Here is a 27,838-nt window from a genome sequence, read left to right on the forward strand (position 1 = left end):
TGAACACGACTGCAATCTTCCTAAAAATGATTGCTTAGGGAGTTGGAAATAATTTGCCATGATGATAAGAATTCAGATTGTGATACAAAAAGGCAAACAGTAGTCAGGTATGGGGAATTGAGCAATAAGTAGCAGTCGTTTTGGCTCTAATTCAACACCTGTTATTAATATCACCTGCATGATCAGGAATGCACAGAGTTCAACACCAATTTTCACAAAGGAATCTCAAAGTAATTATAAGATGTAATTCATCATTCATTCAACAAATGTTTATTAAAGCACCAAATGTGTGCAAAGCACAATGCTTCGTGGATATTCAGGTGCAAAAGACAGATGTGATTCCTACCCTAATGGAACTTAAAATCTAATAGGGAAAATAGACACTGAACAACTATTATCATAAGCATGACACAGGTTGCAAAAAGGGAAGTACCAGATGCTATGGAGTGATGAACTGGGGGAATTCTTGGTTTTGAGAAGAAAGTAGGATTAGGAAAACTCTCCTCAAGAAATTAAGATTTCAACTTAAACCCAAAGGATAAAGAGGATTTGGCATTGGACAAGTGAGGGAAGGAGAATTCCAGATGGAGGGAATACCCGTCTACACAACCCCACTATGAAGTCACTCAGGTTACATGCTTTATCATATAGCTGGAGAAGTGGTAGAAGAACAAAGTGATCTAAACAACGTTCAGAGAACATTGTTTAACAACTTAATTAGGACCATAGGCCATATTCCTTACCTTTCAGTGCAGAGCACACAATTGTCTCTTTCCTGACTCAAAACAGTAGCTGAGCCAGTCACTCTTTTTTTTCTAAAAATTAATTAATTAATTAATTTTTTTTTTGGCTGCATTGGGTCTTTGTTGCTGCACATGGGCTTTTCTCTAGTTGCGGCAAGCGGGGGCTGCTCTTCGTTGCAGTGCTCAGGCTTCTCATTGTGATGGCTTCTCTTGTTGCGGAGCATGGGCTCTAGGCGCACGGGCTTCAGTAGTTGTGGCTTGCAGGCTCTAGAGCACAGGCTCAGTAGTTGTGGTGCACGGACTTAGTTGCTCTGCGGCATGTGGGATCTTCCCTGATGAGGGCTCGAACCCATGTACCCTGCATTGGCAGGCGGATTCTTAACCACTGCGCCACCAGGGAAGCCCGAGCCAGTCATTCTTATAACCCACCAGGCACATCAAACAGCCATGAACTAGACTGATTTAATAGATATAAATTTATAGCCTGTTTCACAGTGTGCAGGATGAGAACTAAAGAGCCCTAAATGGCTTTCATGCAGGAAGAGGGTAGAGTGTAGTGGCCGAGAGGGAAGCTTCATAGGTGAGAGCCAAGTGCTAAAAGCAGCTGCTCGTGACATTTCCGTCAGCAGTCCTCCCTCCTTCATTGTGTATGAGGTACACATCAGATGTTCTGGTTTATGATTTCAGCTTCAGAGGACATACCCTTTGAGATCTAAGCTCATGTGTCTCTCCCTGGCATGGTTCCTGTTCATTAACTGAACACTAAGCCCATCTGAGACTGATAACTAAATGCTGAGAATACTGGAACCCCTTTCTCCTACCTTCAAGGAGGTCTGGGATCTTGTGGAGGGGTTAAGTCTTAGGCCCAGGTGCCTAGTTGCTGTACTTGCTAGAAGGGGACAAAGCACAGGCTACCAAAAAGATTCTGTCCAGATGCCAGAACCATGTCAGACACAAGGTCACATACAGCTGCTGTCTTCTGTTTGTATCAACCAAAGGACAGTGTATTCTGTTTCCTTTGGAAGACACAGTAGAGACTAACTCATGGAGGTCCCAGGTAAGCCCCACTATATCTGTTAGGTAGACCATACCTATGGAGGGCAAGTCTTTGCCTTTTCATATTGTGTACACCTCTCCAGGTAAATAAAGTAGAAAAAAATCTATTATTTACAGGGGAGATGACAGAGGAAAGCCCTTACAGGCTTTTGCGTCTTTGATTCAAGAGCACAGATCCTGATTTGACTGAGATGTCAGCAAATGAAATGATAAGTTTGCATACCACCTAAGAATCTCCAAAAATTTAAAAGTTCCTGATATTCTGATAATTTAAAAATATATTAATTTAGAGATTTCCATTAAGTATTGGTGTTGAAAACTGTTACTTGCTTCCAAAAATGGTGGGTCAGATAATCACTCGGATTACTTCCCCAAATTATCTCATGCGACTATGAAAACCATTGTAAAGTAAACGCCAAAGGGTTTTCTTTATAAAGAACAAAAATTACATAATGATGACAATAATCTGTTCTGATCTAAATGACAGCAATCTCTGAGCACCAAGGCTGCTTGCTTTATCGTTAGGAAGCCACATTTAAATGAGTTTTGTGTCAGAAATCTTTTCATAACCGGATATTAGACCCAATTTGAGGTGACTTGAAAGATGGGTTTGCTTTGAAAGGAGGGTGAGTACTTTAGTGAGTAGTGAGGTGATATCAGGGCTTCTTAGTCCACGATATTACCTCTTATAATCAGTCTGTGGCCTTGAGGAAGGTAGCTGGGTGAAAAGGGAGGATGTGAGAGATATTTAAATCAGCATCATGAAGTTGTATTTATAGGTGCTGTTTCAAATGGGCTACTCTGAAGATAACTACAGTGTATGGGTATTTTTTTGGGTGGGGGAGGCAAGTGCCAATTCAAAAACAGGAAGAAAAGCTATGTTACTATGTTATTTAAGATATAGTAAAATCCTAAAATTTTTCCATTTCTTTTCTCAGACTTAAAAGAACACAGTTGCCAACTATTACATTATACAATAAGTAGAAAGGAAGAAAGATGAGATAAAGATTCTAGGAATTAGAAAATCCAATTATTGTTTGGATTCTAAACACTATCTCTGTGCCCTTGGGTAAGTTTAGACTGTATTTTTTCATCTATAAAATAAAGGGAGTTGGATTAATTATTTCTAACTCATCCCCCAGTTTGAATAGTCTATGGTTTCATCTGACAGGCAGACTCTCCCCCTTTGTCATCCTTGTTGTGGTATATGGAATGCTCAGTCTTTTCCAGTTAAAAAAAAAAAAAAAATCACTTACCACAGGTGCTTAAAACAAAATAGCTCTCTTATATAAAGTGTATTCCTTTTTTTTTCAGGTAGTCATGGCACAACTTAAAAATTATAAAAAAATATCCAAATAAAGATATAAAGAAAATAAATACCACCCTATAATCCCACCACTGAGTAACATTCTTAACATTTTGAGTTATAATCTTCTAATGTTACTTTTGTGCTCATACTTTACTTAAAAAATAAAATCATGATGGATTTGTACTTAGTGTTTTGAAACCTTCATTCTTTAATAATACATCATAAGTATTCCCCATATTTTTCTAAAGCATGATTGTTTTTCACGGCTACATTTGTAATCCAACATTTAGAAAAACCAGTTTTTTAGAAAAATATTTCTTTATTTTGGCTGTGCCAGGTCTTAGTTGTGGCACGCGGGCTCCTAGTTGTGGCGTGCGAGATCTAGTTCCTTGACCAGGCATCGAACCCAGGGCTCCTGCATTGGGAGCATGGAGTCTTAACCACTGGACCACCAGAGAAGTCCCGAGAAAAACCACAGTTTAACTCACCTATTATCGTTAAACATCTAGGTTATGTATAGTCTTTATTATAAATAACACTGCACTGAAAAAACCTGTACAAGAATATATAATTATTTCCTAAGGATAAATTCTCATAACTAGAATTACTCCTACTAGCCATGTATGAGAGTGCTGGTTTCCAGATACTCTTGAGAGTTATAAAACTGGTTTTATAATTTAAATACATCTTTGCCAATATGTCTTGTGAAAAACTCTTACATAATTAATTTACTTTTTAATACAGCAGGTTTTTATTAGTTATCTGTTTCATACATATTAGTGTATATATGTCAATCCCAATCTCCCAGTTCATCTCACCCCCACCCCCACTTTCCCCCCTTGGTCTGGACTTGATAATTCAGAGAAATCCCTGTCGATATCCATATCTGATTATTATTGAATACTTTTCTGTATTTTGCTTTGGTCATTTGCATTTCTTTCTTTGGTTAAATGTCTATTCCCATTCTTTTGCCCATTTCCCCACTTGCTCGCCACTTTTCTTTTTGAGATATCCTCAAATGCCTCACTTTTTTCAATGGGGTAGAGTATAGAAGGTGCCCTGCAGATTCAGGGAGATTCAGGTTTTTAAATTTTATTCATTTTTTATTAAAGTATAATTGATTTACAATGTTGTGTTAGTTTCAGGTATACAGCAAAGTGATTCAGTTATATACACAAGTAAGTCCCCTACATATGAATGAGTTCCGTTCTGAAAGCACGCGTATAAGTCCAATTTGTTCATAAGTCCAACAAAGTTAACCTAGGTACCCAACTAACACAATCAGCTATATAGTACTGTACTGCAATAGGTTTACATTACTTTTAGCACAAATAATACATAAAAAACAAACACAAAAAATAAAGAAAACGTTTTTAATCTTACAGTACAGTATCTTGAAAAGTACAGTAGTACCAGCTACATCACTGCTGCTTTTAAGCTTGCTTCCAAACATCCTGGGCTTGAAATAAAGATACTGTACTCCTGTACTCTATATGGTACTGTACAGTAAAGTACACAAAAGCACAACTACTTGTAGAGGATGAACATGTGACAATGTACGCCAGACACATGAACCAACTTATGTGATTGGACATGGGAACGTATGTTCGCATCTTTGAAAGTTCGCAACTTGAAGGTTCGTACTATGGGACTTACTGTATGTACAGTTTTTCAGATTCTTTTCCATTATAGGTTATTACAAGATACTGAATACAGTTTACTAAGTTTACTACAGTTTACTAAGCTATACAGCATCTTTCATTGCGGTGCACAGGCTCTTCGTTGCAGTGCGCAAGCTTCTCTCTAGTTGTGGTGCACAGGCTTAGTTGCCCTGTGGCATGTGGGATCTTAGTTCCCTGACCAGGGATCGAATCCATGTCCCCTGCATTGGAAGGCAGATTCTTAACTACTGGACCACAAGGGAAGTCCCAATAATGAAATATTTTTAATTTTATTTATGTTTTTGTTTTTGGCTTGTTGGGTCTTCGTTGCTGCTCATGGGCTTTCTCTAGTTGTGGCGAGCCGGGACTACTCTTTGTTGTGGTGCGCAGGCTCTCCTTGTGGTGGCTTCTCTTGTTGCGGAGCATGGACTCTGGGCGCATGGGCTTCAGTAGCTGTGGCTCGCAGGCTCAGTAGTTGTGGTGCATGGGTTTAGTGGCTCCACGGCATGTGGGATCTTCCTGGACCAGGGATCAAACCTGTGTCCCCTGGATTGGCAGGCAGATTCTTATCCACTGTGCCACCAGGGAAGTCCCTGAAATACTTTTAGAAAGACATTAAGACTTCATTAATTTTTTGCATTGAACATTAATAAATCTTAAACATCAGTAAGCCAATACTGGATAAACTGGAGGAACACACATTGCAGGTATTCAATTTTTAAATGTACAACTTCCTAGACTGTATCAAAATTATGATGGCAGAAAAATTTACATTCAGATATTTGACAATTTGACTTATCAGATTATGTGGGTGGATTGGCTAGGTAAATAAAAAGGCAAAAACCTTGGAAGTGGCTACCTTCGTTAGAACTTTCTAAAAAACAAAACAAAACAAAACAAAAAGCTTTCAGTGATCCTGACAGATGCGGTGCTCTTTAGACCCCTTAGGAAAAACACTAGGCTAGAGACAATGGAAACCCACAGAACCCCCTTGCTGGACTCTGACTTACTGGCTGAGCAGGTTATTGTTGACAGCTGATCATTCAAAAGAACAACTTGTAACATCATGTACAGAATCACAAAGCACATCTTCACATAGCTTATTGCCCCTTTACCTTTTTCTGAGCCTATACAGATTCTTTTCTGAGCATGTATTTAATATTATTCTCTTTCCTCTTTTTTTATTTTTGTTTTTTGTGTTTTTTGGTTGTTTCATGTGTATAACTATATTTACAATTTATTTTTTAGAAAAGGTAGAAGTTTGTGATAAGTTTTTGATTCTGTAACAAACACTGTCCTATTGACTTAAGGAAATCATTTCACGGTCTTTTCTGGAGCATCTTTTTACTAAAACTTTAATATTGAAATGTGCTGGTCATGATATGGAAATTAATCTAATGTACCCAAAGAGCAATAAATCTTATCCATTAGAAACTGTTAAGTGAAAAAAGGAGAGGTACAGAATAGTATATACAGTATGCTACCATTATATATATAAAAAAATCAATGTATATACTTATATATACATAGAATATCTCTAGAAGCATATAAAAGTAACATATTAATAAAAATACTACTGGTAATATTAGTTGACTGTGGGGAGGTGAGGTGAATGGCTGAGGAACTGGGATGTAAGATTTCTTTTTCACTGTATATTCCTTTGTATTATTAAAATTTTGTCCCATGTACAGGAATTAACAAATTTTTACAAATAATTTAATTATAAAAATCTTATTACACATAGTAAGTATTCAATAAACATGGAATGAATGAATGAATGGATGAATTAAGTACAATGAATGAATGTCTTAAACATGCACTTGGATTACTAAAGCCTTGTGGAATCTGTAAGTATAGTAGTGGTATTGCTAAAATGGATGTGCCAAAACGGTAGCAAACTTTCTGTAAACACCTTCAGAAATGGCAGAAGTGTGGTGCAGCCAGGAAAAGTGCTTTGGTTAATAGAACAACAACATTTTTATAATTGGTTCTAGGCTAGTGCTTTAAAAATTCCTAAGTTGGGACTTCCCTGGTGGTGCAGTGGTTAAGAATCTGCCTGCCAATGCAAAGGGACATGGGTTCGAGTCCTGGTCCAGGAAAATCCCACAAGCCAAGGAGCAACTAAGCCCGTGTACTACAACTACTGAGCCTGCACTCTAGAGCCCACGAGCCACAACTGGTGAGTCCACGTGCCACAGCTACTGAAGTCCACACGTGCTAGAGCCCGTGCTCCACAACAAGAGAAGACACTGCAATGAGGGGCCCGCGCACCACAACGAAGAGTAGCTCCCGCTCACCACAGCCAGAGAAAGTCCGTGAGCAGCAACAAAGACCCAACACAGCCATAAATAAATAAATAATTCCTAAGTAAACAAAACCAGATTATCTTCCATCCCCTAAATCTACGGAAGAATTACTAATTGGCAAAAACACCTCTTGTTTTTGTCAGATGTCAGGTCCCGGGACTTCCCTGGTGGTCTGGTGGGTAAGACTCAGCACTCCCAATGCAAAGGGCCTGGGTTCAATGCCTGGTCAGGGAACTAGATCCTGCATGCATGCCACAACTAAGAGTTCACATGCTACAACTAAAGATCCCGCATGCTGCAATGAAGTTCCCGTGTGCCACAACTAAGACTTGACACAGCCAAAATAAATAAATTTTTTTTTCTAAAAAAGGTCCAAGCTTGTCTAGTGGCAGTTTTATCAAACTTCTTCTCACTGCTAAACAGTGAAATTTCATAACTGCATGAAACTAAATGTCTTAAGAAGAGAAACAAAGTCTGAATTGGAAGAAAAAACTAGTCATTTTGTTAGATTCTAAATTGAACCAATCCATTACTCTTTATTACATTACAAGGGATAAGGAACTTTCACATATATATATATATATATGGCATATATTTGCTGACCTGGCCAATATTTTTCTGAAAAATTATGAAAGGTAGAGCAAGCAAACTTCAAATCAACATTTTTACTGCATCTTTTACTTCAGTGAAGCTAATCAAGGATTTATACCAAGAGCAAAGTTACTTGAGGCTTTGTTTGCTGCTTCCTATGCTAAGATAAGCAAACCAAGTACCAGCTGTGTCCTCAGGTCAAGTCTCGAGGGCAAGCATGGACCTAAAAAGTGATAGTTTATTGGAGTCAAAATAATAAAGAGACCGACACTGGAATTCTAGTTATTCTTGTTGGGGAGGTGAAGGCTGAATTGTGGAATTTACTGCAGCACAGATTTTTAAAGCGTTTTGCCAGAAAAATAAAAGACAATCAGATAAAAATGACTTTACATTAAGCAACTCTACATAAAATGCTTACAACAGTGCCTGGCACGGAGGCTGTGCTATATAAATGTTAGTTGTTATTTACCATCATTATTATGCTGACACCACTTTGAAATAATCAACCAAGTTGTACTAGCATATACGTAAGTTTATATAAAGCAATCTGTATGATACCAGAAGAAACAGTCCCTGTTTGTAAGAAGTTTATAGCGATACATTGGGAAGGAGAAAAGACAGAAAGTTAAATTGTTAAAGAAAAAAATATTTAAGTTTCTTTGAGGTAATGTCCTTTGCTAGTTCAGCTGGAGTCCTGCATCAAAGGTTGAGAGAAGTTCATAGACTATTCTTTTTTTTTTTTTAACGTTTTTATCGGAGTATAATTGCTTTACAATGTTGTGTTAGTTTCTGCTTTATAACAAAGGGAATCAGTTATACATATACATATATCCCCATATCTCTTCCCTCTTGCGTCTCTCTCCCTCCCACCCTCCCTATCCCACCCTTCTAGCTGGTCACAAAGCACCGAGCTGATCTCCCTGTGCTATGCGACTGCTTCCCACTAGCTATCTATTTTACATTTGGCAGTGTATATATGTCCATATATACACTACCACTCTTTCACTTTGTCCCAGCTTACCCTTCCCCCTCCCCGTGTCCTCAAGTCTAGTAGGTCTGCATCTTTATTCCCATCTTGCCCCTAGGTTCTTCAGAACCATTTTTTTCTTTTTTTAGATTCCATATATATGTGTTAGCATACGGTATTTGTTTTTCTCTTTCTGACTTACTTCACTCTGTACGACAGACTCTAGGTCCATCCACCTCACTACAAATAACTCAATTTAGTTTCTTTTTATGGCTGAGTAATATTCCATTGTAAATATGTGCCACATCTTCTTTATCCATTCATCTGTCGATGGACACTTAGGTTGCTTCCATGTCTTGCATAGCCTATTCTTTTTAAAACAGAGATCACTGATATAAACAGAAACTACACAGTAATAACTTATTGCTTTTCAACAATTTTCATGTCATAAAACTTTTTTTTTTTAAACTAGCATCTATCTGGTCTTTTTTAAAATATAAATTTGTTTATTTATTAATTTTTAAACTTTTGGCTGCGTTGGGTCTTCGTTGCTCCACACAGCCTTTCTCTAGTTGTGGCTAGTAGGGGCTACTCTTCATTGCGGTGCATGGGCTTCTCATTGTGGTGGCTTCTCTTGTGAAGCATGGGCTCTAGGCACACGGGCTTCAGTAGTTATGGTGCGTGGGCTCAGTAGTTGTGGCTTGCAGGCTCTAGAGCACAGGTTCAGTAGTTGTGGCACATGGGCTTAGTTGCTCCACGGCATGTGGGATCTTCCTGACCCAGGCCTCGAACCCATGTCCCCTGCATGGGCAGGCAGATTCTTAACTACTGTGCCACCAGGGAAGTCCCTGTGTCATAAAACTTAACTGAAGGAAATTCTATATGTATTTTGAATATAAGAATAAAAATTCCCAGGGAAGTCAGGTCCTTGAGTGGGGGCCTACAGAGTAATTTTTTTTTTTCCTGGTAAGGATAGAATGCCAAGAGGAAGAGGCTAGGGGCTTCCCTGGTGGCGCAGTGGTTGAGAGTCCGCCTGCCGATGCAGGGGACACGGGTTTGTGCCCTGCTCCGGGAAGATCCCACATGCCGCGGAGCGGCTGGGCCCGTGAGCCATGGCCGCTGAGCCTGCGCGTCCGGAGCCTGTGCTCCGCAACGGGAGAGGCCACAACAGTGAGAGGCCCGCGTACCGCAAAAAATACAAACAAACAAAAAAAAGAGCAAGAGGCCAGGAGGAAGGCTGCTAGAGACCTGGATACGTGGGAATGTCTTTAGGCTTCATCTATGTTTGCCTCCATTTCTGAACACCTTTTACCTTTTGATACCTTCCAGTCTAAAAGACAAAGGGAGGAGGGATAAAAGGAACTGTACTATAGCTGTATTGGATAATCAAGAGGTGGAAAATGTTCTTCAGTGAGCTAAAATTATCTTGCAATCTCTTTGAAAAGAAGTAAGCAAAAATCTTTTTGAAGAGGAAGTCCCAATTTCTAGTAGAGACTGTCCTAGAAAGGTTAACTTTCCAAGTTGACAGAAAGTCATACCAAATGCTAACAGAGAATTTAAATGTCCCTGCAATACACAGATAGAAAATTCTTGGGGCGTTAGGCCTTTTTAATCTACCTTAAAAACATTACCTTTCCTTCTCTCTCCCCAGCTTTCTCCCCTCATGTGAAAATAAAGGAGAAACTTAATTTGCTTTGCTGACCTGAGGAAAAGTTTTCTATATGAAAAATGTATAAATTAGATCATAAAATGTTTATATGGCTATCTAATACTCTTAAGATATTTTCTGAATTCTATGACTTCTGCATTCTTGTTAGCTGACAACCCATTAGAAGTTTGGAATGCCTGAATTTTAAAGTACAAAGCCTGCATCCATTTTTGCCTGAAGTCCTTAAAACTTCAGGAGATCCACTAACAGCCTAGATGAGCCCTTCCCTTGGATTGGCAAGGCTTATGAATATGTAATGTTTTAGAGAGAGCGAGATATGGAATTTAATTATCAAGCCAAAGCTTTTTCCAAAATAATCATGTGCCCACAGGAATGAAATAGGAAATGAAACACACTACATTTAATTTGGATTAGGAGGTGGCCTTCCTAAGCAATTTATTAAAGTGTAAACAGTAATTATGTAGAAAGAACCTGGTGAGTAAATATGATAATTATGAAACTTATTAATTCACATTAATTAGTGGGGCAGCTAAACTGGATTAAAAAGAGGTTTGAATTATATAATAGAATTACTAAAACTACTCCCTCGTTAGTCTGTCTGCTTCTCTTTCATCTCCATGTTATTCTGTATATAGCTCACCTGGTACACGGAGGAAGTGCTTTCTCTGAAGAAACAGCATGTAAAGCTAAGGCTCAGGGTTGGGACTATAAAACATCCATCTATTTCCTGCCTCTTACCCTCCTCATCCCCATCCCTCCCTATGACCTCAGAGTATTAGATAAATGAAAATCGTCCAGCATTTAGGAGCACAAACTATGAGACCTAGGTTTAAACCTCAGCCTTTTAGTAACTATAAGGTAAAAAATACCCACTTTATGACTAAGCATAAGAATACCTTAATAACATACCTATAAGTTTGGGGGAATGGGATGGGATTTTCCTAGATTCTTGGTGGAAGGTCTTTGTTAAGAAGCATGGTTGCAGCAACAAGGAACTCCTCTGGTAAGTCCTGGTGTCCATACCTCACTCATCCCATTGGATTCTGTAAGTGGGCTTGGTAATCAACAAAGCCTGCATTATATATTCCCATGTTACGGGTGAAGCATATTTGGGCTGTGTTTCATGCATGATGTGGTCTCACCTGGGTTGGTAAATGCAATGACTAGCAAACCAGAGGGGATACATATGAAGTTGGAAGGCTCCAAGATTAATTTATCTTTTCATTGGAAACAGGAGCAAAAACCCCATTATTTCATTATTATTGTTTTGGCCTGAAGCAACATGAAAGGCATACCTAATCTTCTACGTGGATGGTTGCCCTGATGTTTGTTGCCTGTTTGCAGTTTATGGCTTTGTGCTTCCTGTTGTTGCTGGCATGTAACTTCTCCAGATTCTGGTTCCTGGTGATGTGGCTATGGCAAGCATACATGAGACAAATCAATGAGGGAGTGGTGAAAAATAAAAAAACCACAGCTGCAGTAGAAGGGTATATTCTGAGCCTGGTAAGAGTTATTATGCTTCTGGTTTGGGGGCACTGAAGAGACCAGGTATCCCGGAGGTAGGTATCATAGAATAAAGGATATTCTGCTACAAGATATTTCAGTTTCTTTTTTGCTACTAGATTAGAAATGATAAACAGTAAGAGGCATTATGTAGATCTAGAAGACTTAAAGAGGGCTCTCCCAAAGCAGGATAAAATTAAAGCGCTCAGTCTGAGACCATGAGTTTGAGACACTAGGGAGAAAATAACTTGTCTTTAGCAGTTGGTTTGGAGTCTGGGGCTGGAGGCTGTCCATTGCAAATGATGAAGCAGGCCATTTCAGTTACTGTGGCCATGGTGACCAAAATGGAACCATGGGCCTGGAATAGGAGAAAACTGTGGGTGAAATTGTAAGACAATCCACAGGGTCTCAAACTTGAATCCTGATCTGCCAAAGGTCGTAATGGAAGGAGAATCTCCTCATAGGGAGGGGACTGCCAAATCTTGTAACTAAGACCTTTGTTTGAGACTAAGCTTTTCCTTGAAGATCTTTCATAAATCACCACTGACACCATGGGGAGGACTTGGGGGCCAGGAAGGAGCACTCCCCTTTTTGCCTGCTTCTTAAATCCTTCAGCAGAGACCAATGTGGAACAGACTAGCCTGCTGCAATATTCGTTCGCCCTACTCCCCATCTGCCTACCCGTTCCTCACTTTCTAACCCCCACGCAATTTCCTGTCGTTGTTTTCCCCTTTATATTGATTAAATATAAAGTGTTAGTAATTTAAAGGATTCTATTTTCTTTTGAATTATCCAATAATGTATTATGCAGAAATGTCGAGCAAACTTGTACCGTTAGTGCTACACGGGAAAGTGCTTCATTTGAAACACGTGAACTTGGATGCCTAGATGGATAGATTAAACTTGACTGAAGTTCAAGGATAAGTAGAGTGATGCATCAATAAGCAGACTAACAAAACATGAATATTTACCTTCATTTTTGGGTCTCCAGGAAAACCTCTTTGCCTGGGTCCTACTAGGCAGCTCTGTGGCAGAGGCCATTTCCCCAGACTCAGTGAGGAGGGCCCTCAACGTTTCTTACCTCCTCTAAGTCCAAACCCTAAGAAAGTAAATCCAGAAATGCCATCTTGCCTGTTCCATGCAGCAAGTATTCCTGTGTGAGAATTCTCTTCTTCTTTGAATGATCGATGATGAGAACATTTACCTTATTTAGGGAAATCTTTACACCCTGCCCAGAGAGGTATGGCCTTATTCTATGACCACAAAAAATAAGGCTGTCAGGGTAAAAAATAGGCATGACATCTGAACTCATGATTTGTGCAAAAGGAAAGCGGGTGGAGAGAGGCTTCACTCTATTAATACACAGCTCAGAAGTGAGGCTGACAGCCCTGGACCTCACCTGGGCACAGGTGTCACAGGTGCTGTATGGTGCAGGGCACTGTGGCAGATTCAGGGTTCTCAGAGGTCACCACAGATTGATTTCTGTGCTTTATCAACGCCTCATCTTGTACACCAGTGCAGCAGTATCAAGGTCCAGTTAGAACACCCAGGCCTGACTCCCCAAGCAAGTGGATACATAAAGTTAGTCATTATGATCTAAGAGGCTTCCTTCGCTGCATGCACCCCTCTTCCGAGTCACACCAGGTTTGAGGTACAGCTGTTCAAGGAGTTCCACCTGCCTGCTGCTGCTGTTGGGTAAGGGCCATAAGGTCCAAGCTCTCACGCTGGAAGACCTCACAGCGTGCAATGTGGGAGCCAGGACACCCAGAACTTCCTGGAATATAGGTGATCTTAAAATTTAGCTGTTGAAAAAGATATCCCAACATCTCCACCCCAACTTACCTGCCCAGAGGTTCACAACTACCCTGATTCAGATAAGCAGGGGGTAGTTCCTTTTGAACTCTCTAGTTTCAAAGGCAGCTTCCATGGCCAACAGTTTTGTTTTATTTATTTATTTTTGGCTGCATTGGGTCTTCGTTGCCGCGCGCGGGCTTTCTCTAGCTGCGGCGAGCGGGGGCTACTCTTTGTTGTGATGCGTGGGCTTCTCATTGTGGTGGCTTCTCTTGTTGCGGAGCACGGGCTCTAGGCACGCGGGCTCAGTAGTTGTGGCTTGCGGGCTCTAGAGCACAGGCTCAGTAGTTGTGGCACATGGGCTTAGTTGCTCCGTGGCATGTGGGATCTTCCCGAACCAGGGCTCAAACCCATGTCCCCTGCATTGGCAGGTGGATTCTTAACCACTGCATCACCGGGAAAGCCCTGGCCAACAGTTTTTGTAATGACTGTTTAGCTTTACCAGGGGTAGAAGCAACCTAGAACATGGTCTTCCTAAGATGGCCTTCAAAGTCTATTGATTAGTCTCCTATGGTATTATCAGTTACAAATGACAATTTCTACTCATATTTATACTGAAAACTAAATAATGACTACTTCCTGTTAATTCCAGACAATGCTGATTATGTGACTTTGGTGCAGTTACTTAACATCTCTGTGTGTTACCTCTGTAACTGTATCTGTCTGTAAAATAGGGATTATATTAGTACCTAGTCCAGAGACTTCCCTGGTGGTCCAGTGACTAAGACTCTGCACTCCCAATGCAGGCGGCCTGGGTTTGGTCCCTGGTCAGGGAACCAGATCCCCCATGCCGCAACTAAAGATCCCACATGCCGCAACTAAAATATCCCACGTGCCACAACTAAGACCTGGCACAGTCAAATAAATATTTTTTAAAATAATTTTAAAAAATAGCACCTAGTCCATAGCATTTTTATGAGGAGTCAATGAGTTAATATGTGTAAAAAGCTTAGATCGATGCCTGGCATATACTAAATATTCCCTAAATCTTAGCCATCATCAATTTATCGTTATTGTTATTCCCCCACCCTCAGCCCACCTGCCTAGAATACTAAAGACAGCAAGGGAGGGAGGGAGGGAGGGAAGAAGGAAGGAAGAAAGGAAGAGACAAGAGAGAGGAAAAAAAGGAAGGGGCAAGCTCAGGGTTAGCCGGGGTCAAGGAAGTAGACAGGCTGGCAAATATGTAGGACCATGCCTAAAAGGAATGCTTGCTAGCAAAGGTCCTAAACAGTGATGTAGGTTACAAACAGCATAGGCCAAAACTAGCCTGTGCTGGCAGAGACAAGAAGCAGGAGACAAAAGCCATATCAGACCACTGAATGGAATAAGGGTATGGGAACTGGACTGCCATAAGGAGAGCCTTATGCAGTTTGGCTGAAAACAAACTGAATTAGAGGATAAACAGGTCAAAAAGGAATATTCTTGTTACCTGTTCCCCATATGGACTGTTCTGAAATTTTCATTTTCCACATTCCCAATTAAATTGCTATAAATGTTAAATGGGGGGGAATGTTCTTAATCTATTAAGTATTATTGTGTTTTAAAAGAATCCTTTCCTGTTATTTCCTACGTCACAGAAATGATGGAGTAACTGGGGGAATGTAAATGAAGTACACAGTTGAATTCCAGAGAAAATACACGGTAATTTTATTATTCTCCTTTTCCAGATAAAGCAATTGAGTAACTTTCTCAACTTGAATAGTAACTAGTTGTTATGAACTTACAAATTTTGCATTTGCATGTCTCATCTCATTACTAATTTCTGAAGTTATAACTCTTACCTTGAAATCTTCAGGAGTTTTGTTCACTTACTAACAAGCTTGCAAACAGCCTATCAACCTTTAAAATAGAAAAGTGTACCTAGAAAATGTGATGAAGGCAAAAGCCACTAGAGAGCACCATACCTTCTCTGATTTTGAAAGACCCCATGATGAAATGCTTTTATCTTAAAGACTGCTTGGAACTGTAAGAACCTGGAGCCTAGAGATCTGGTTCTTCCGATCATGCCACTTATTAGATGGGTGGCCTTAGAAAAGCCTTTTAGCTTCCCCAGACCTTAATTTCGCTTTCTGTAAAATGTAGGGGGTTATGCTAGATGATCTTCAACCTCCTCTCAGCTCTAAATTTCTGATCTTACGCTTACTAGTTTACCTCTTCAGTGTCTCATGGATTAATCAGGAAGAAAACCTGGCAAAAAAGCAAAAATTTTACCTGTGTCATTTCATTATTTTTGCCAGCTCACCCACGCCATTTCTACTTTTTCAGCTAAGAACCCTGGAGTTGCTTTTTTTTTAATCTTTTACTTTGTTTCCTTTATTTATTTTTTGGCTGCGCAGCATGTGGGACCTTCGCTCCCCAACCAGGGATCGAACCTGCGTCCCCTGCATTGGAAGTGTGGAGTCTTAACCACTGGACAGCCAGGGAAGTCCCACCTTGGGGATGCTTCTGATCTTTGCCTCATACACTTTATGGACAAATTATACCAATATTAATTCATAAACATTTGTAGAGCACTTTCCAAGTTTCACTGCTTTTGCGAATACTATCTTATTTGACACACAACAGCTCAGGCTGGTAGATATTACCTTCAACTTATCTGGTAAGAAAACTGAGGCCAGAATAGGTCAGTGAATTAACTGCCTAAAGTAACAGGGATAATAAGTTATGGGAACAAGTCTGATTCCAAAGCCTATGTTCTTTTCACAACACTACAGATCCTGCTAGGAGCAGATCCAGATTTTATGGGGCTTGAGGTATATAATAATTTTGGTGGATAGCTTCAAGAAAAGGAATACAAAACTACAATACAACACTAAGTATGATCCTGTGACTACACTGTTAGGACCAAGTGAGGGAACTTTAGAGTTAACCTTTAGGATTCAATTTCATGGTTTTCCATGGTTATACATTTATTTAGTGCTTACTATATGCCAGACACTAAAGTAAATACTGACTTTATTATCATAACAACTCTACGGGGAAGGTAGTGCTCTTGTTTTACAGAGCAGAGAATGAGGGAGGGTCAGAGAGGTAAAATGATTTGCCTAGGGACAAAGAGCTAGTTAAGTGCCAAGTATCAAAGTTGGAATTCAGATCTGATCCTGGGTCCATATCGTTAATCTACCACACTATGCTCCTCTATAAGCCTTCTTTTGAGGTTTCCTGGGAATCATCTTATTCTACTACTTACCACTACATTCCATTGTTCAGGTCCTGATAGTTCACCTCTGAACCAGTCCTAGTTTGTCTCCCTAATTCAACTCTCCTACCACCTACCCTGAATGCTGCTACTATCCTAACAGTCCTGAAGCACTGCCGTTCTAAATCCCGACCACCTGAAACACCTGAAGAGCCTGCCTTCTCTGCATTTATTATTTTCTCTGCATTTATCAAAGGTAAAAATCGATTACTGCTTATAAGCAGTACTTGGCTATAGATTCCATACTGTCTTCTAATGTGCTGAACTGTTACTGAAAGCTTTTTGTTGTGTGAAACAGAGTCAGAGTGGGAGAGAGGAAGAAAGCACACGGAAGCATTCAGAATTTTATCCTTCAATCCCCACTCCATCACAATCTAGGTTCCTCACTTGCAAAACAAAAAGCTGAAGGCCAACCTCACAGGGTTGTAGAGGGAATTAAGTAAGGAGAGGGGGAGGGGAGGAGAGGGGGGCAGGGTTAGGGCAGGCTCCAAGTACTTGTCAATGTTGGTGGATTTCTACCTGACTCACCCTCCCCCAAAATTTGTAAGGCAGGGGCCTTGATTCGTACATTCTTGGCATTTCTCAAAAGAAATTCCTCGGAGACATCAGAAGCACTCCAGGATTATTTAATTTGATCACTTCAACAACACCATAGGGTTGTGAGGATAGTTCAGGTGAACTGCTAAGAATACAATCGGCCCTTCAGAACTGTGAGCTATAATTATATTTTGTCCCAAATCCTCAGCGTCCATAAAAAGTTGGCCTCTCTGCAGTCTCATTTCTTCATATTTCCGACACACAGACCCTCCCTTGGGACCAGTGTCGCCACCGTCAGACGTGCTCTTCTCTCCCGACTTCTGCCTTTATACCCACCATTCACCAAATGCTACAGACCAGGCTCTGTAGGAAGAAGGTTCCATAAATTCTCTCAAAACCACCAAAAGCCCTTCTAAGGTCGCTTCTACTACTGTTGCCATTTTAGGGAGCAGGAAACAGGCCCTGAGGATTTGAGTGACTTCCCCGAGGTCACAGAACTCAAGCTGCGAGCCCACAGCCCACGCTCTTAACCTCTAGCCCTCGGCCTCTTCCCGGGTCGGAGGTGCACCCGCGTCCACTCAAACCCCGCCCAGTCCCCCACTTCTAGTCACTTCCCCGCTCTTCCGCGCGCCCATCTCCCCCCCACACCTGAGTCAGGAGCCGGGGGACACGCCCCATCCGTCCTTAGCGGTTTCCCCCTTTTCTCTGGCAGAGACTGAGGGCGAGATCGACGTTGGTGTCCCAGATGCGAGTAGGTCACCCCGAGGTCCTCCGACGGCTGGCCGAAAGGGCGAGTCCCCCACAGCAGTGCGGCAACGCGGTCGGCGTTGCATAGCGGGGCGCAGCTTTCGGGTCCTGTCGGGCCGCCGGTCACGTGGCGGGGAGGGGGCGCCAGCGCGCGCGAGAGAGTGAGCGGGCGCGCGCCTGAGAGCTGTGGAGGCGCGAGTTGCGGTTCGGGTGTGAGTGTAGGGGGGAGGGGGCGGTGGCCGGGAGGGCCGACTCCGCCCCCTGTGCGCATGCTCCGGCCCCGGCCAGTTATAAAGCAGCCTCGCTGGCCCAGCCCGACAAAGTGCTGGCGAGCTGCGACGTGACTACTCGGTCGCGTGGGTTCCCGGGCGAGCAGACGAGGCAGCCGGTGAAAGACGCTACCTGGACCCTGGGCCCTGCGGGACTCCAGCCGCGCCGCGGCGTCACGTTCACGCTCGGCGCCGGGAGCCGCGCATAACGGTTAGTTGGTAACTGGCGGCCGCACGTTCGGCCGGGACCCCGCGGTGCCCTTGCTTCCTCGGCTGGGTCGGAGGGAGCCTCGGGGCAGTGGAGGGCTTGGTCTCCGGGGGAGGGGGGGCGGCCGGGCGGGGGCATCTTGGCCGCAGCAGCCACGTGGCCTCGGAGCGCAGCGTTGGTGAAGGAGACCCTGAGGCGCTGGGGACAGCGCTTTTCCCGGCAGAGCTGCAGCCCCGTTGTCAGGTGCGGGCCACCGGCCTGGTCGAGGAGTGGGGTCGAGCTGCCGGTGACCTTGGGGAAGTCGCTTCTCCTCTAGTGTTAAGTAGGCTGCTCCGGAGATGCTTTTGATCTGGGAAAGGATCGACGTGAGGCCGATTCACGTGGTGCCTCCAGACTGCTGGCGGCTTTCTCCCGGTACTCGGGGCGGGAGTTATTTTGGACTCGTGGCACGCCCGCCCCAACCTCCTCGGCCAGCCAATCCTTGTCCCACCTGGCGACTTGGCGGTAGTGGCCTGAGGGAACTGCAGTCCCCGCAGCCTAGGCGTGACTGCAGTGTCTGAGAGGACTTTGAGGAGGGGACGTTGCAACTGGCAGACGCCCGGAGTGGTGCTGACGGGAACTCTTTGTCATTCAACCTGTAGCTGCAGAACGTCCGCCGCAGCGCCCTCGCTCTGGGGCTTTAAGGCGGCCCTGTCGGGAGGAATCTGAAGCATAGCGTTACACTTGGTCTGATGCACGCTTTTTGTTCCAAATGCATCCTCTTTTTCCACGTGCATTTTAACATTTCATTTATTTGTCATGACTTATTTGGTGCGACAAGCAGTTAGTTGCCAAAACTAGTTTGTAATTAATCTTAATCAAAAAAACAAACATTACTCCCCCCAAAACAAACGTTACTACTTTAGTCGAGTTTCCAGTTTGCTTATAAACTAGGCATCTACTGATAACAGTAAAATGTTGACAAGCTACTTTGTCAGAACTAGTTTTGAAATTTTTTTTCAAAAATTATTCTGGTTTCGAAATAAAATGTGTACACTTTAGTGCCCTGATAAAACAAATGTGGGTATAGTTACTAGAGGAATGTAGTGATAGGGTGAACTCTGAATTGTGTGAGAGTTTGAAAGAGTGTAAGTAGGAATTAGCCATTAATCAGTTTTGATGTCAGCTACCAGACCAATGAGGTGATGCAGAGAGTATGTATTTTAGTGTAGTTTTTTTAGTTAGGCACTAAATATACCTATAAATCCGAGTTTTATACCATAGGGTATAATTTTGCCTTCAAATTGCCATAGATATAATAAAGAATTTAAGAAATCTAGCCCTTAAAACAAGTATTGGGTAAGTATTAAACAAAAGTTGCACTTCAGTAATTCAGGGATTAGATAGATGCTGTTCTTTCATTGGATTGCAGTGATCCTTGTTAAAAATGCAAGTTAATGGTCTGGGGAGCATTACCTGAGATCTTTATAGCTGAATAGGTTCAAAGGTTTAGTTGTAAGCTTAACATAATAGGCTATAGCATACCTAAAGAGATTAAAAAGGAAAAAGGATCATGCCACCATAGGATGAACCAACTGATCAGTGTTTCAATAGTTTACCTATTTTTAGCCTTTTAAATATTAATGCATATAACTCTGGAAAAGATGTTAATGACCAGCTAGTCAGTTTCCCTTATTTTATAGATTAGGAAGCTAAGGTTGGAGAGGGTAAGTGACTTCTCATCTTAGTTCTGAAAACTTTTTAATGGTTGGGTGGAGATGATGTGTCTTTTGACTCCCATTTAGTGAGTTCGGCGCTCCTGTGCGTTCTCTAAAATTATAAATATAGATATGAATTATCTCATGCCAAAAAACAGTTATTTTGAATAATAACTTCCCAACTTCTTATGTCTTTCATTCCCACTATATTTTACATCCACTTCGTAATATGCATGCCTATGCAGGATTTAGGTCCCTGTAAATGCCTACATGGCCAATCTCATTTTGTTAGAGGACAAGGGAGATGCGACTTGATTTATTATTGGCTGCCAGGCACTAGGATTCAGAGAGAGCTAGGATTCAGCAATGAACAAGTTCTAGCCCTGTCACTCCCAGAGTTTATGGTGTAACTGGAAAACAAATGTATAATTACCAGAACAAGTACTCTTTACAAACAAGTATTGAGTATATGATCGAGGAAGTACAGGTTCCTTTGGGAACAAATACTGTATTATGTAGGTGTGAGAAAACTCCCAATTTAGTATAGAAGCAAAGGTAGGCCTCTCCGAGGAAATACTATTTAACCCGAGAATTGAAGGATGAATAGGAGCTAGCTAGGCCAGGGAGTGATAGTGGAAAGAGCATTACAGACATGAGTACTAAAGCTACAATCAGTACAGGGTACATTAGAAAAACGTATAGAATTTCAGCAAAGCTAAAGCATGAAGAGGGAGCAGAGAGAATGGGGAAAGATGGAAGTAGACAATATCAGATAATGAAAGGCCTTATTAGTCATCTTAAGGAAATAGGGAAGGGACTAGGTAAAAAAAACTTAAGGAAGTGCTCCTGTCTTGAAGCTAAATGAAGCAGTTTAATGGTTTTAAATGGGGCTGGGAATAGCATGATCAGATTTTGAATTTTAGGAATATCACTCTGGATACAAAGTGGAGAACAGGTTGGAGGGAGGCTGTTGGAGTTTTGTGAGACCACAGTGATGGACAAGATGGACAGTAGTGGGAAGATGGAAGAGAGAGGGGAACAGACAGGATTCAGTGATAGGCCAGATGTGGGAGACTGGGGAAGCCAGAGAAGTTAAAAATATCTCCCAGGTTTCTAGCTTGAGCAAATGAGTTTATTATTTTTCTCCATTTAACCAATGTGGACATTAAGAGGTTGTGTGACTAGCCCAGGGCTGTTCAACTTGTAAGGGTTGGAAACAAGACTCAAATCCATTTTTGTCCTTTCTGTGTTTTTGCTGTTATTGATAGTGATTTTTTTCCCTTCTAAATAATTTATTATGGAAAGTTTCAAACCCAATTGAAGTTTCAAACAGCCATTACCGTTTCATCTGTACTCCTACTTACTCCCTGCTGCCCCCTACTGGATTATTGTGAAGCAAAACATAGATATGCATTTCATCTGTAAATATTTCAGTATTATCTCTAGAAGATATGACTCTTAAAAAACCATAACCACAATACCATTATCCCACCTTTAAGCGTTAACATCACCAAATAACCAGGCAGTATTCAATTTTTCCTAAATTGTTTCAAAGTAAGTGGTCTGTTTGATTGGGATCCAAATTACATTTGGTTGGTATGTCTTTTAAACTACAGGTTCCCCTTTTCTCTCTTATTTTCCTCGTAAGTTATTTGTTGATGGAACCGGGTTATTTTTTCTGCAGTTTCCCTCATTCTGGATTTTATTGAATGTCCCTCTGGTATAGGTTTAACATGTTCTCCTATCCCTCGTATTTTCTGTAAATTTGTAGATGATTGCGGTTGGATTTCTGAGAGGAGGCATGGTGTGGTGGAGAGGGCAAATATAATTCATAGGTGGTGGTGTGTATTTTTCCATCAGGAGGCATATGATGTTTGGTTGTCCCTCATTCTGCTATATTGATGGCCTCGTTCCGTTATTTCATTAGTGGTTTGCAAATGGCAATAATTTAATTGTGCCTTTAATTCTAACATTCCTTCGTAATTGATTAGCTAGAATATCTCTATAAAAGAGAGGTAGTTGGAATAGGAAGGACAAGGTAAAAGTTTGTGTGCTTTAATACAATATCATATATGATCACAACACTTTCTTTGTGGAGAAATGTATTTCAATGTAACAAGGTACATCCTCTTTAAAAAGCCAGTACATATTTTGTTAGGTTGTTTTTTAGCACTTGATGTTAATGTTTCGAATAGCTTTTAGTATTTGGGATATTTAGAATTTCTGTTCTTAAATTGGTAGGGATTCTTTTGGTCTTTGTTCTTTCTTGAAGAGCTTATCTGTTCCCATAGCTTTGGGGGAATTTCTGGTAGAATCACTCCCTAACCAAATCTAAATCTCTAGCTGTAACCAGATTACAGATTTTAAATTCCTTGAGGACAGGGATTGACTACTCCAGGTAGCCAGACTTAAAATCTGAGTCATTTTAATAGTTCTCCAGTGGGCCCCCACTCTACCAAATGCAATTAAGTGCCAGCCCCTTCTCCCCTTTGTTGTCTCGTGTCCACTCCTTCCCACCCTATTCTACTCCCCTTTTTCATTCTTATTACTGCTCCCTAATTTAGGCTGCTGTCATTATTAGATTGGTGCAGTGGCCTTTTAAGTTGTATGTTACTCATCCTTTAATTTGCCCTGACAAATTTTTCTCCATGCTTTTTTCCTCTAATTTTTTTCTTTTACCTCTCCCTCTCTCTCCTCTCCCTCTTCTCCCTCCTCTTCCTCCTCTTCCCCTTTCCCTTCCCCTTCTCCTTCCCCCCACCTCTTTCTCCCTCTCTGTTTTTGGTTGTAGGATCCAGTTTATAATGGATTTATGGCAGGAAGACTAGTGTAGGTGACCTGTTTGAGCCATAGTGTCTTGCAGACAAGTGATTAAAAGAGCAATAATGATCTTATAGAAATGGTGATTTCTCTCCTGGGGCCACAGTATACACAATAGCTACATGAGTTCACATCCAGGACAGTGTGACTGGCTGCATGGGCTAAGCCATTGAAGACTGCTACTGACCTTTCATGCAGAAACAGTAGGATCCAGCTCCTTTGGTTGTCCACACTCCCCTATTGCTGATCACAACTACTCATAATGTTGAATCCGATTTGATTACAATGATTTAGCCTTCATGTAAAGGAGAAATTCCTTCCTCAAAATATACAGGCATTGTAAGCTGCATATTTGATTATTTGTTGAAAAATATTTCTTCCCTGTGATTTTGCTCTTATATAAATCTTTGGAAGACTATTGAGTGAAGGCCTGATGGTACAGTTCTGGTGTGTTAAACTATCTTGGATAATAATAGAGCTTAACAGAGCTTTTGTAAATTGCCTTATTGAGCTTTTGAGAATGAAAGCTAAGTTTTTACTTTATTAAATTTCTCTTCTGTTCCCCAATCAGAGGTTTTAACCTGGGATCTGCAGATTGATACTCCATGTTGGATGGAATGTCTGTGAACTTGGTTGGGGAAAAAATTACATCTTTTCATTAACCTCTAAGTAAAATTTAGAATTTATTTCAACTCTGAATGCAGGCAACAAACCATAGTAGTATTGGCAGTACCTGTGACTTTGTCACCAATGGAAATCACATATTTTCGTGTCATGATACAGCGGCTGCAGCTATCTTGAAATTGTTCAAATTCATCACTACTTGGAAATTACTGTGGTTATTAGACCCACTGCTAGATCTTATCTAATTTCGTACTTTAAAAATCACATTATTATATCCAATTTTAAATGTTTTGACAATAATACCTTTGTATACATTTAAAAACATTCTGATAAAGTCTTCATAGGTTTTATCGCACTGCTAAAGGAATCTGTGGCACCAAAAAAGCTAAGAACTGCTGCTCCTAACTCCTGTACTTCTGTTCCTCTGTGAGAGTAAAGTTAGCTAGAACCTGTGATGCAACACAGCACACAACTCATGATGTCACAGTTATGTAAATTTTTTGGCCCTTGACTTTTGTGTACTAAATCATAAATTCTGACCTCACAAATGAGAGGGAACAAAATGCTTGTGTATATGCTAAGGGAGAGTAAAATGATTTTCACAAATTAAGGCAGAATAATTTTCCCTTGTATTTAGGAAGTATATGTTTAAAATTACTGTTTCCAAAGGAGTTCTATTTTAAGGGCCATAACTTAAATAGGATAAAGCATGTCGTCAGTGACTTGGATTTTCTTGCCCTCTTTTGGGTGCTTCATCAAATGTGCTTAAAATTGCTTCAAATCTTGTCTTCAGCAGCTCACTATATTAGATTCAGGCCTTTATTTTGCTCAACTGGAGGAACCCCTAAAGATGTTGATGAATCTCAGGTTTGAAATACCTACTCTGTAGGTTAGAAATACACTTACTATTATTACACTTTTTATCTATTGTGATTGTGTAATGATGTTATTTGTATTTACTGTATTACCTAGAGAACTACTTACTTGATGTGGTAGAGGAAGAGGAGTGGTTTAACAAATTACCTGTTTCCAGGAAAGTAAAACATTCATTTGAAACTTACGTATTTTTTATATAGATATATAAATTTATTTGTTTATTTATTTATTGGCTGCGTTGGGTCTTCATTGCTGCGTGCGGGCTTTTTCTCTAGTTGGGGCGAGCGGGGGCTACTCTTCCTTGCCGAGTGCGAGCTTCTCATTGCGGTGGCTTCTCTTGTTGCAGAGCAAGGGCTCTAGGAGTGTGAGCTTGGTAGTTGTGGCTTACAGGCTCTAGAGTGCACAGGCTCAGTAGTGGCACAGGGGCTTATTTGCTCCACGGTATGTGGGATCTTCCCGGACCAGGGCTCGAACCCGTGTCCCCTGCATTAGCAGGCGGATTCTCAAGCACTGCGCCACCAGGGAAGCCCCTGAAACTTATGTATTTCTAATAAAGGAACTGATTATTATCTTAACGAGAACACAGATTTATATAGTCAGCAATTAAAAAGGCTATTTAAGTTTAATTACAGTATATTTTGAGGTAATAATGCTGACTTCTTTTTGATATATCTTTAGTCTCTATTCTTAAAAAGCTTTGCAAGTAAACATTTGAGAATGGTGGATAATGCTTTAATAATGCCAGACAAACAGTACTCAGTTTTAATACTTACTCTTTTGTGGTTTGTCTGTTACTAATAAAACAAACAAGAAAACAAAACAACTTAGTTCTTTGAGATAATGAGGGTCAAAGGTAGCATAATAATGAAGTTCAGGCTCATTCAAAGGATATTTATTAAACAATTATGTGTATAAGAAATTACTAGAAAGGGATGAAAAAATATGTATTTAAAAATATGGTTTGAAACTTTTAGGAGGAGAATTAAGCTTTGAAATGAAATGTCAGCATATTACTGTGTTGCCTCTAGTCTTCAAAACTTAAAAGTTTTTCATGTGAAACTAAGTATAGTGTTAATTTTTTCTGAGTTCAACTTAGCCTTTTGCAAGAAAAGGAAAAGCTTTCTTTGTTGTTTGCCTTTTAATGAATTGTAAATCTCCCCATTAAGCTTCAGAATAGGTAGTGAAGTAGATTCTAACTGAAATACCACCAATTATATTCAAGTATTGATTATATTCAAAGTAACATAAGTGACACAGTTTTGATATCACATCTATTTGTAATTTTAATTCAGCCTATTATATTTCTTCTTTAGATTTTGGAAGAGGATAGGTCATATATTAATGAATTGAAATGGTAGGTCATATATTAATAAATTGAAATGGCCCACTTAGCTCTTGATTTGTTGAATATATATTTGCATTGCTGTAGAAAACAACATATACAGGTATTCCAAAATATAGCCTGGAATTCTGCCAAGGAAAACCTGCTTTTGGAGGACACAGCCTCCAACTTCCCTTTCTTCATTCACTACTGCTCACATTCTTATGTTTTATATAAATTTGAAATGGTTTTATATTTGGAAACTCTTTCCCAAGCAAGAAATAAATTAACGTGTGAAAGGGAACAGGACTTGGTCTCAACATGGACAATAGCTAGTTTTTTAATCTGCTAGAATCAGGCAAAAGTGAAGCATTAAAGAAGGCAAAATCTGCTGGTGTAGTAATAACTCAGAAAGTGATACTAATCAGATAAGTTCTGTGCCGAAAGTTGTATTCCATAATTTTTTTCTTTTATTTAAGCAAAACAAAACAAAATACCTTTCTGCCTGTGTTTCTTAGAGTTCCAGAAAGTTTAACATCACTGGAGGGTTTTTTCTGGTTTCATATTTTTCCACACTTCTCAAAAACTGGGAGAGTCAGATTCTTTGAATCCTAACATTTGGTCATGGGGGAGGGGTTAGTTGGTTGTTACTTTTTTTTGGCCTCCCCGCACAGCTTGTGGGATCATAGTTCCTGACCAGGGATCGAACCCCAGCCCACTGCAGTGAAAGCATGGGGTCCTAGCCAATGGACTGTCAGGGAATTCCCTAGCTTGTTGTTGTTGTTGTTGAAACAATAGCCTCTGTCCTTAATTCATGATCTAAAAGCACACACCTAAGCTAATTAGGGAAATAGTTACTTACAAAGGAAGAAACAAATATGCAACTTATTATCTTAGAGTTTTCAGAATCCTACCCAAGAAGCCTTGAGTTAAAATGTCATGGAGGGGATTAATTCCATGTGGCAAGGTATATTCAGAAAACGAATAGTGATATTGGGGGCTGGAACAGAATCTTAGCATTAGATAAATTTATAATTATGGTATTGTCAGTTAATGAAAAAATAATTTCATTTTTGCAAATTACTAAATGCTTGTGTCACATCAGTATGTGGATTTGGAAGAAAATTGTACTGTTTTTGCTTTTGTTAGTTTCTGAATTGATCTTTAACACTAAGGTATCCTAAAGCATTGGTGCCTCTTGTAAGTATACATTTTAGTTGTGTCTGATGTAATAAAGAATTGGTTCTACTAACTTCTCTTAAAGCTTTGATAAAGCAACTATACTCCAATTTTTAAAAAAAAGCTTTGAAATATCCATAGAAGTTACTTTTTTTTAATGAGCAAACAACTTTGTTTGTTTGTTTGTTTGTCTGTTTAGGCCACACAGCACGGCTTGTGGGATCTTAGTTCCCCGACCAGGGATTGAACCCAGGCCACAACAGTGAAAGCACCTAGTCCTAACCACTGGACCACCAGGGAATTCCCCCATAGAAGTTATTTTCTAATCTTTGGACATCTTCATTTGCCTCCTTATCCCCATATGTAAGCCCCAGTGTTAAAGAGCACTTAAACTAACTTGATCTCATGGTTTTTGTTTTAGTTAATTATGCTGCTATTTCCTAAAATCTATTACAGATGTACAGTACTTTAGCTTCTCTGTTGTGTGACTTTGAGGTTAGCCTAAGTGCCTAACCACGCACATTGAGGTGGGATAGTGCCCTGGAAGTTAGGGATTTGCAGTGAAAAGTAAAAATGAATTTACCACTTCTTTGACTAGGTGTCCACCTTTTACCCAAGGATTTTAATTAATGCTCAGCCCTAAATAATCCACAGACTAGTTATATTGGAGTATTAGCTGCTTTTTTTTTTTTTTTGCGGTATGCTGGC

The 27,838-nt window shown here is 40.5% G+C and overlaps 3 protein-coding genes across 3 annotated transcripts in view; 2 read left to right on the plus strand and 1 right to left on the minus strand.

Moving 5' to 3' along the window:
- Positions 1-17,463: 17,463 nt before the first annotated feature.
- Positions 17,464-18,617, minus strand: LOC117202895 (synapsin-1-like). The gene is made up of 2 exons (XM_049710700.1): positions 18,041-18,617; positions 17,464-17,755 (listed from the first exon to the last, which is right to left on the minus strand). The coding sequence occupies exons 1-2, from the start codon at positions 18,408-18,410 to the stop codon at positions 17,742-17,744; spliced, it is 384 nt and encodes a 127-aa protein (XP_049566657.1). The 5' UTR covers positions 18,411-18,617; the 3' UTR covers positions 17,464-17,741.
- SLC16A1 (solute carrier family 16 member 1) overlaps positions 18,479-27,838 on the plus strand; it is a 34,514-nt gene continuing 25,154 nt past the window's right edge. Inside the window, exon 1 of the mRNA XM_004263195.3 lies at positions 18,479-18,619. The gene's annotated coding sequence lies outside the window, so the exon portion shown is untranslated. The remainder of the gene's footprint in view (positions 18,620-27,838) is intronic.
- LOC101280867 (monocarboxylate transporter 1-like) overlaps positions 18,480-27,838 on the plus strand; it is a 140,806-nt gene continuing 131,447 nt past the window's right edge. The window contains exon 1 of the mRNA XM_049710432.1: positions 18,480-18,619. The gene's annotated coding sequence lies outside the window, so the exon portion shown is untranslated. The remainder of the gene's footprint in view (positions 18,620-27,838) is intronic.

This window comes from Orcinus orca, chromosome 1 (assembly GCF_937001465.1).
Source record: "Orcinus orca chromosome 1, mOrcOrc1.1, whole genome shotgun sequence".
NCBI lineage: Eukaryota > Metazoa > Chordata > Mammalia > Artiodactyla > Delphinidae > Orcinus > Orcinus orca.

Coding starts and splice junctions, on each gene's coding strand:
- LOC117202895 (XM_049710700.1), bottom strand. CDS start 18,410: ATGCGCACAGGGGGCGGAGTCGGCCCTCCCGGCCACCGCCCCCTCCCC.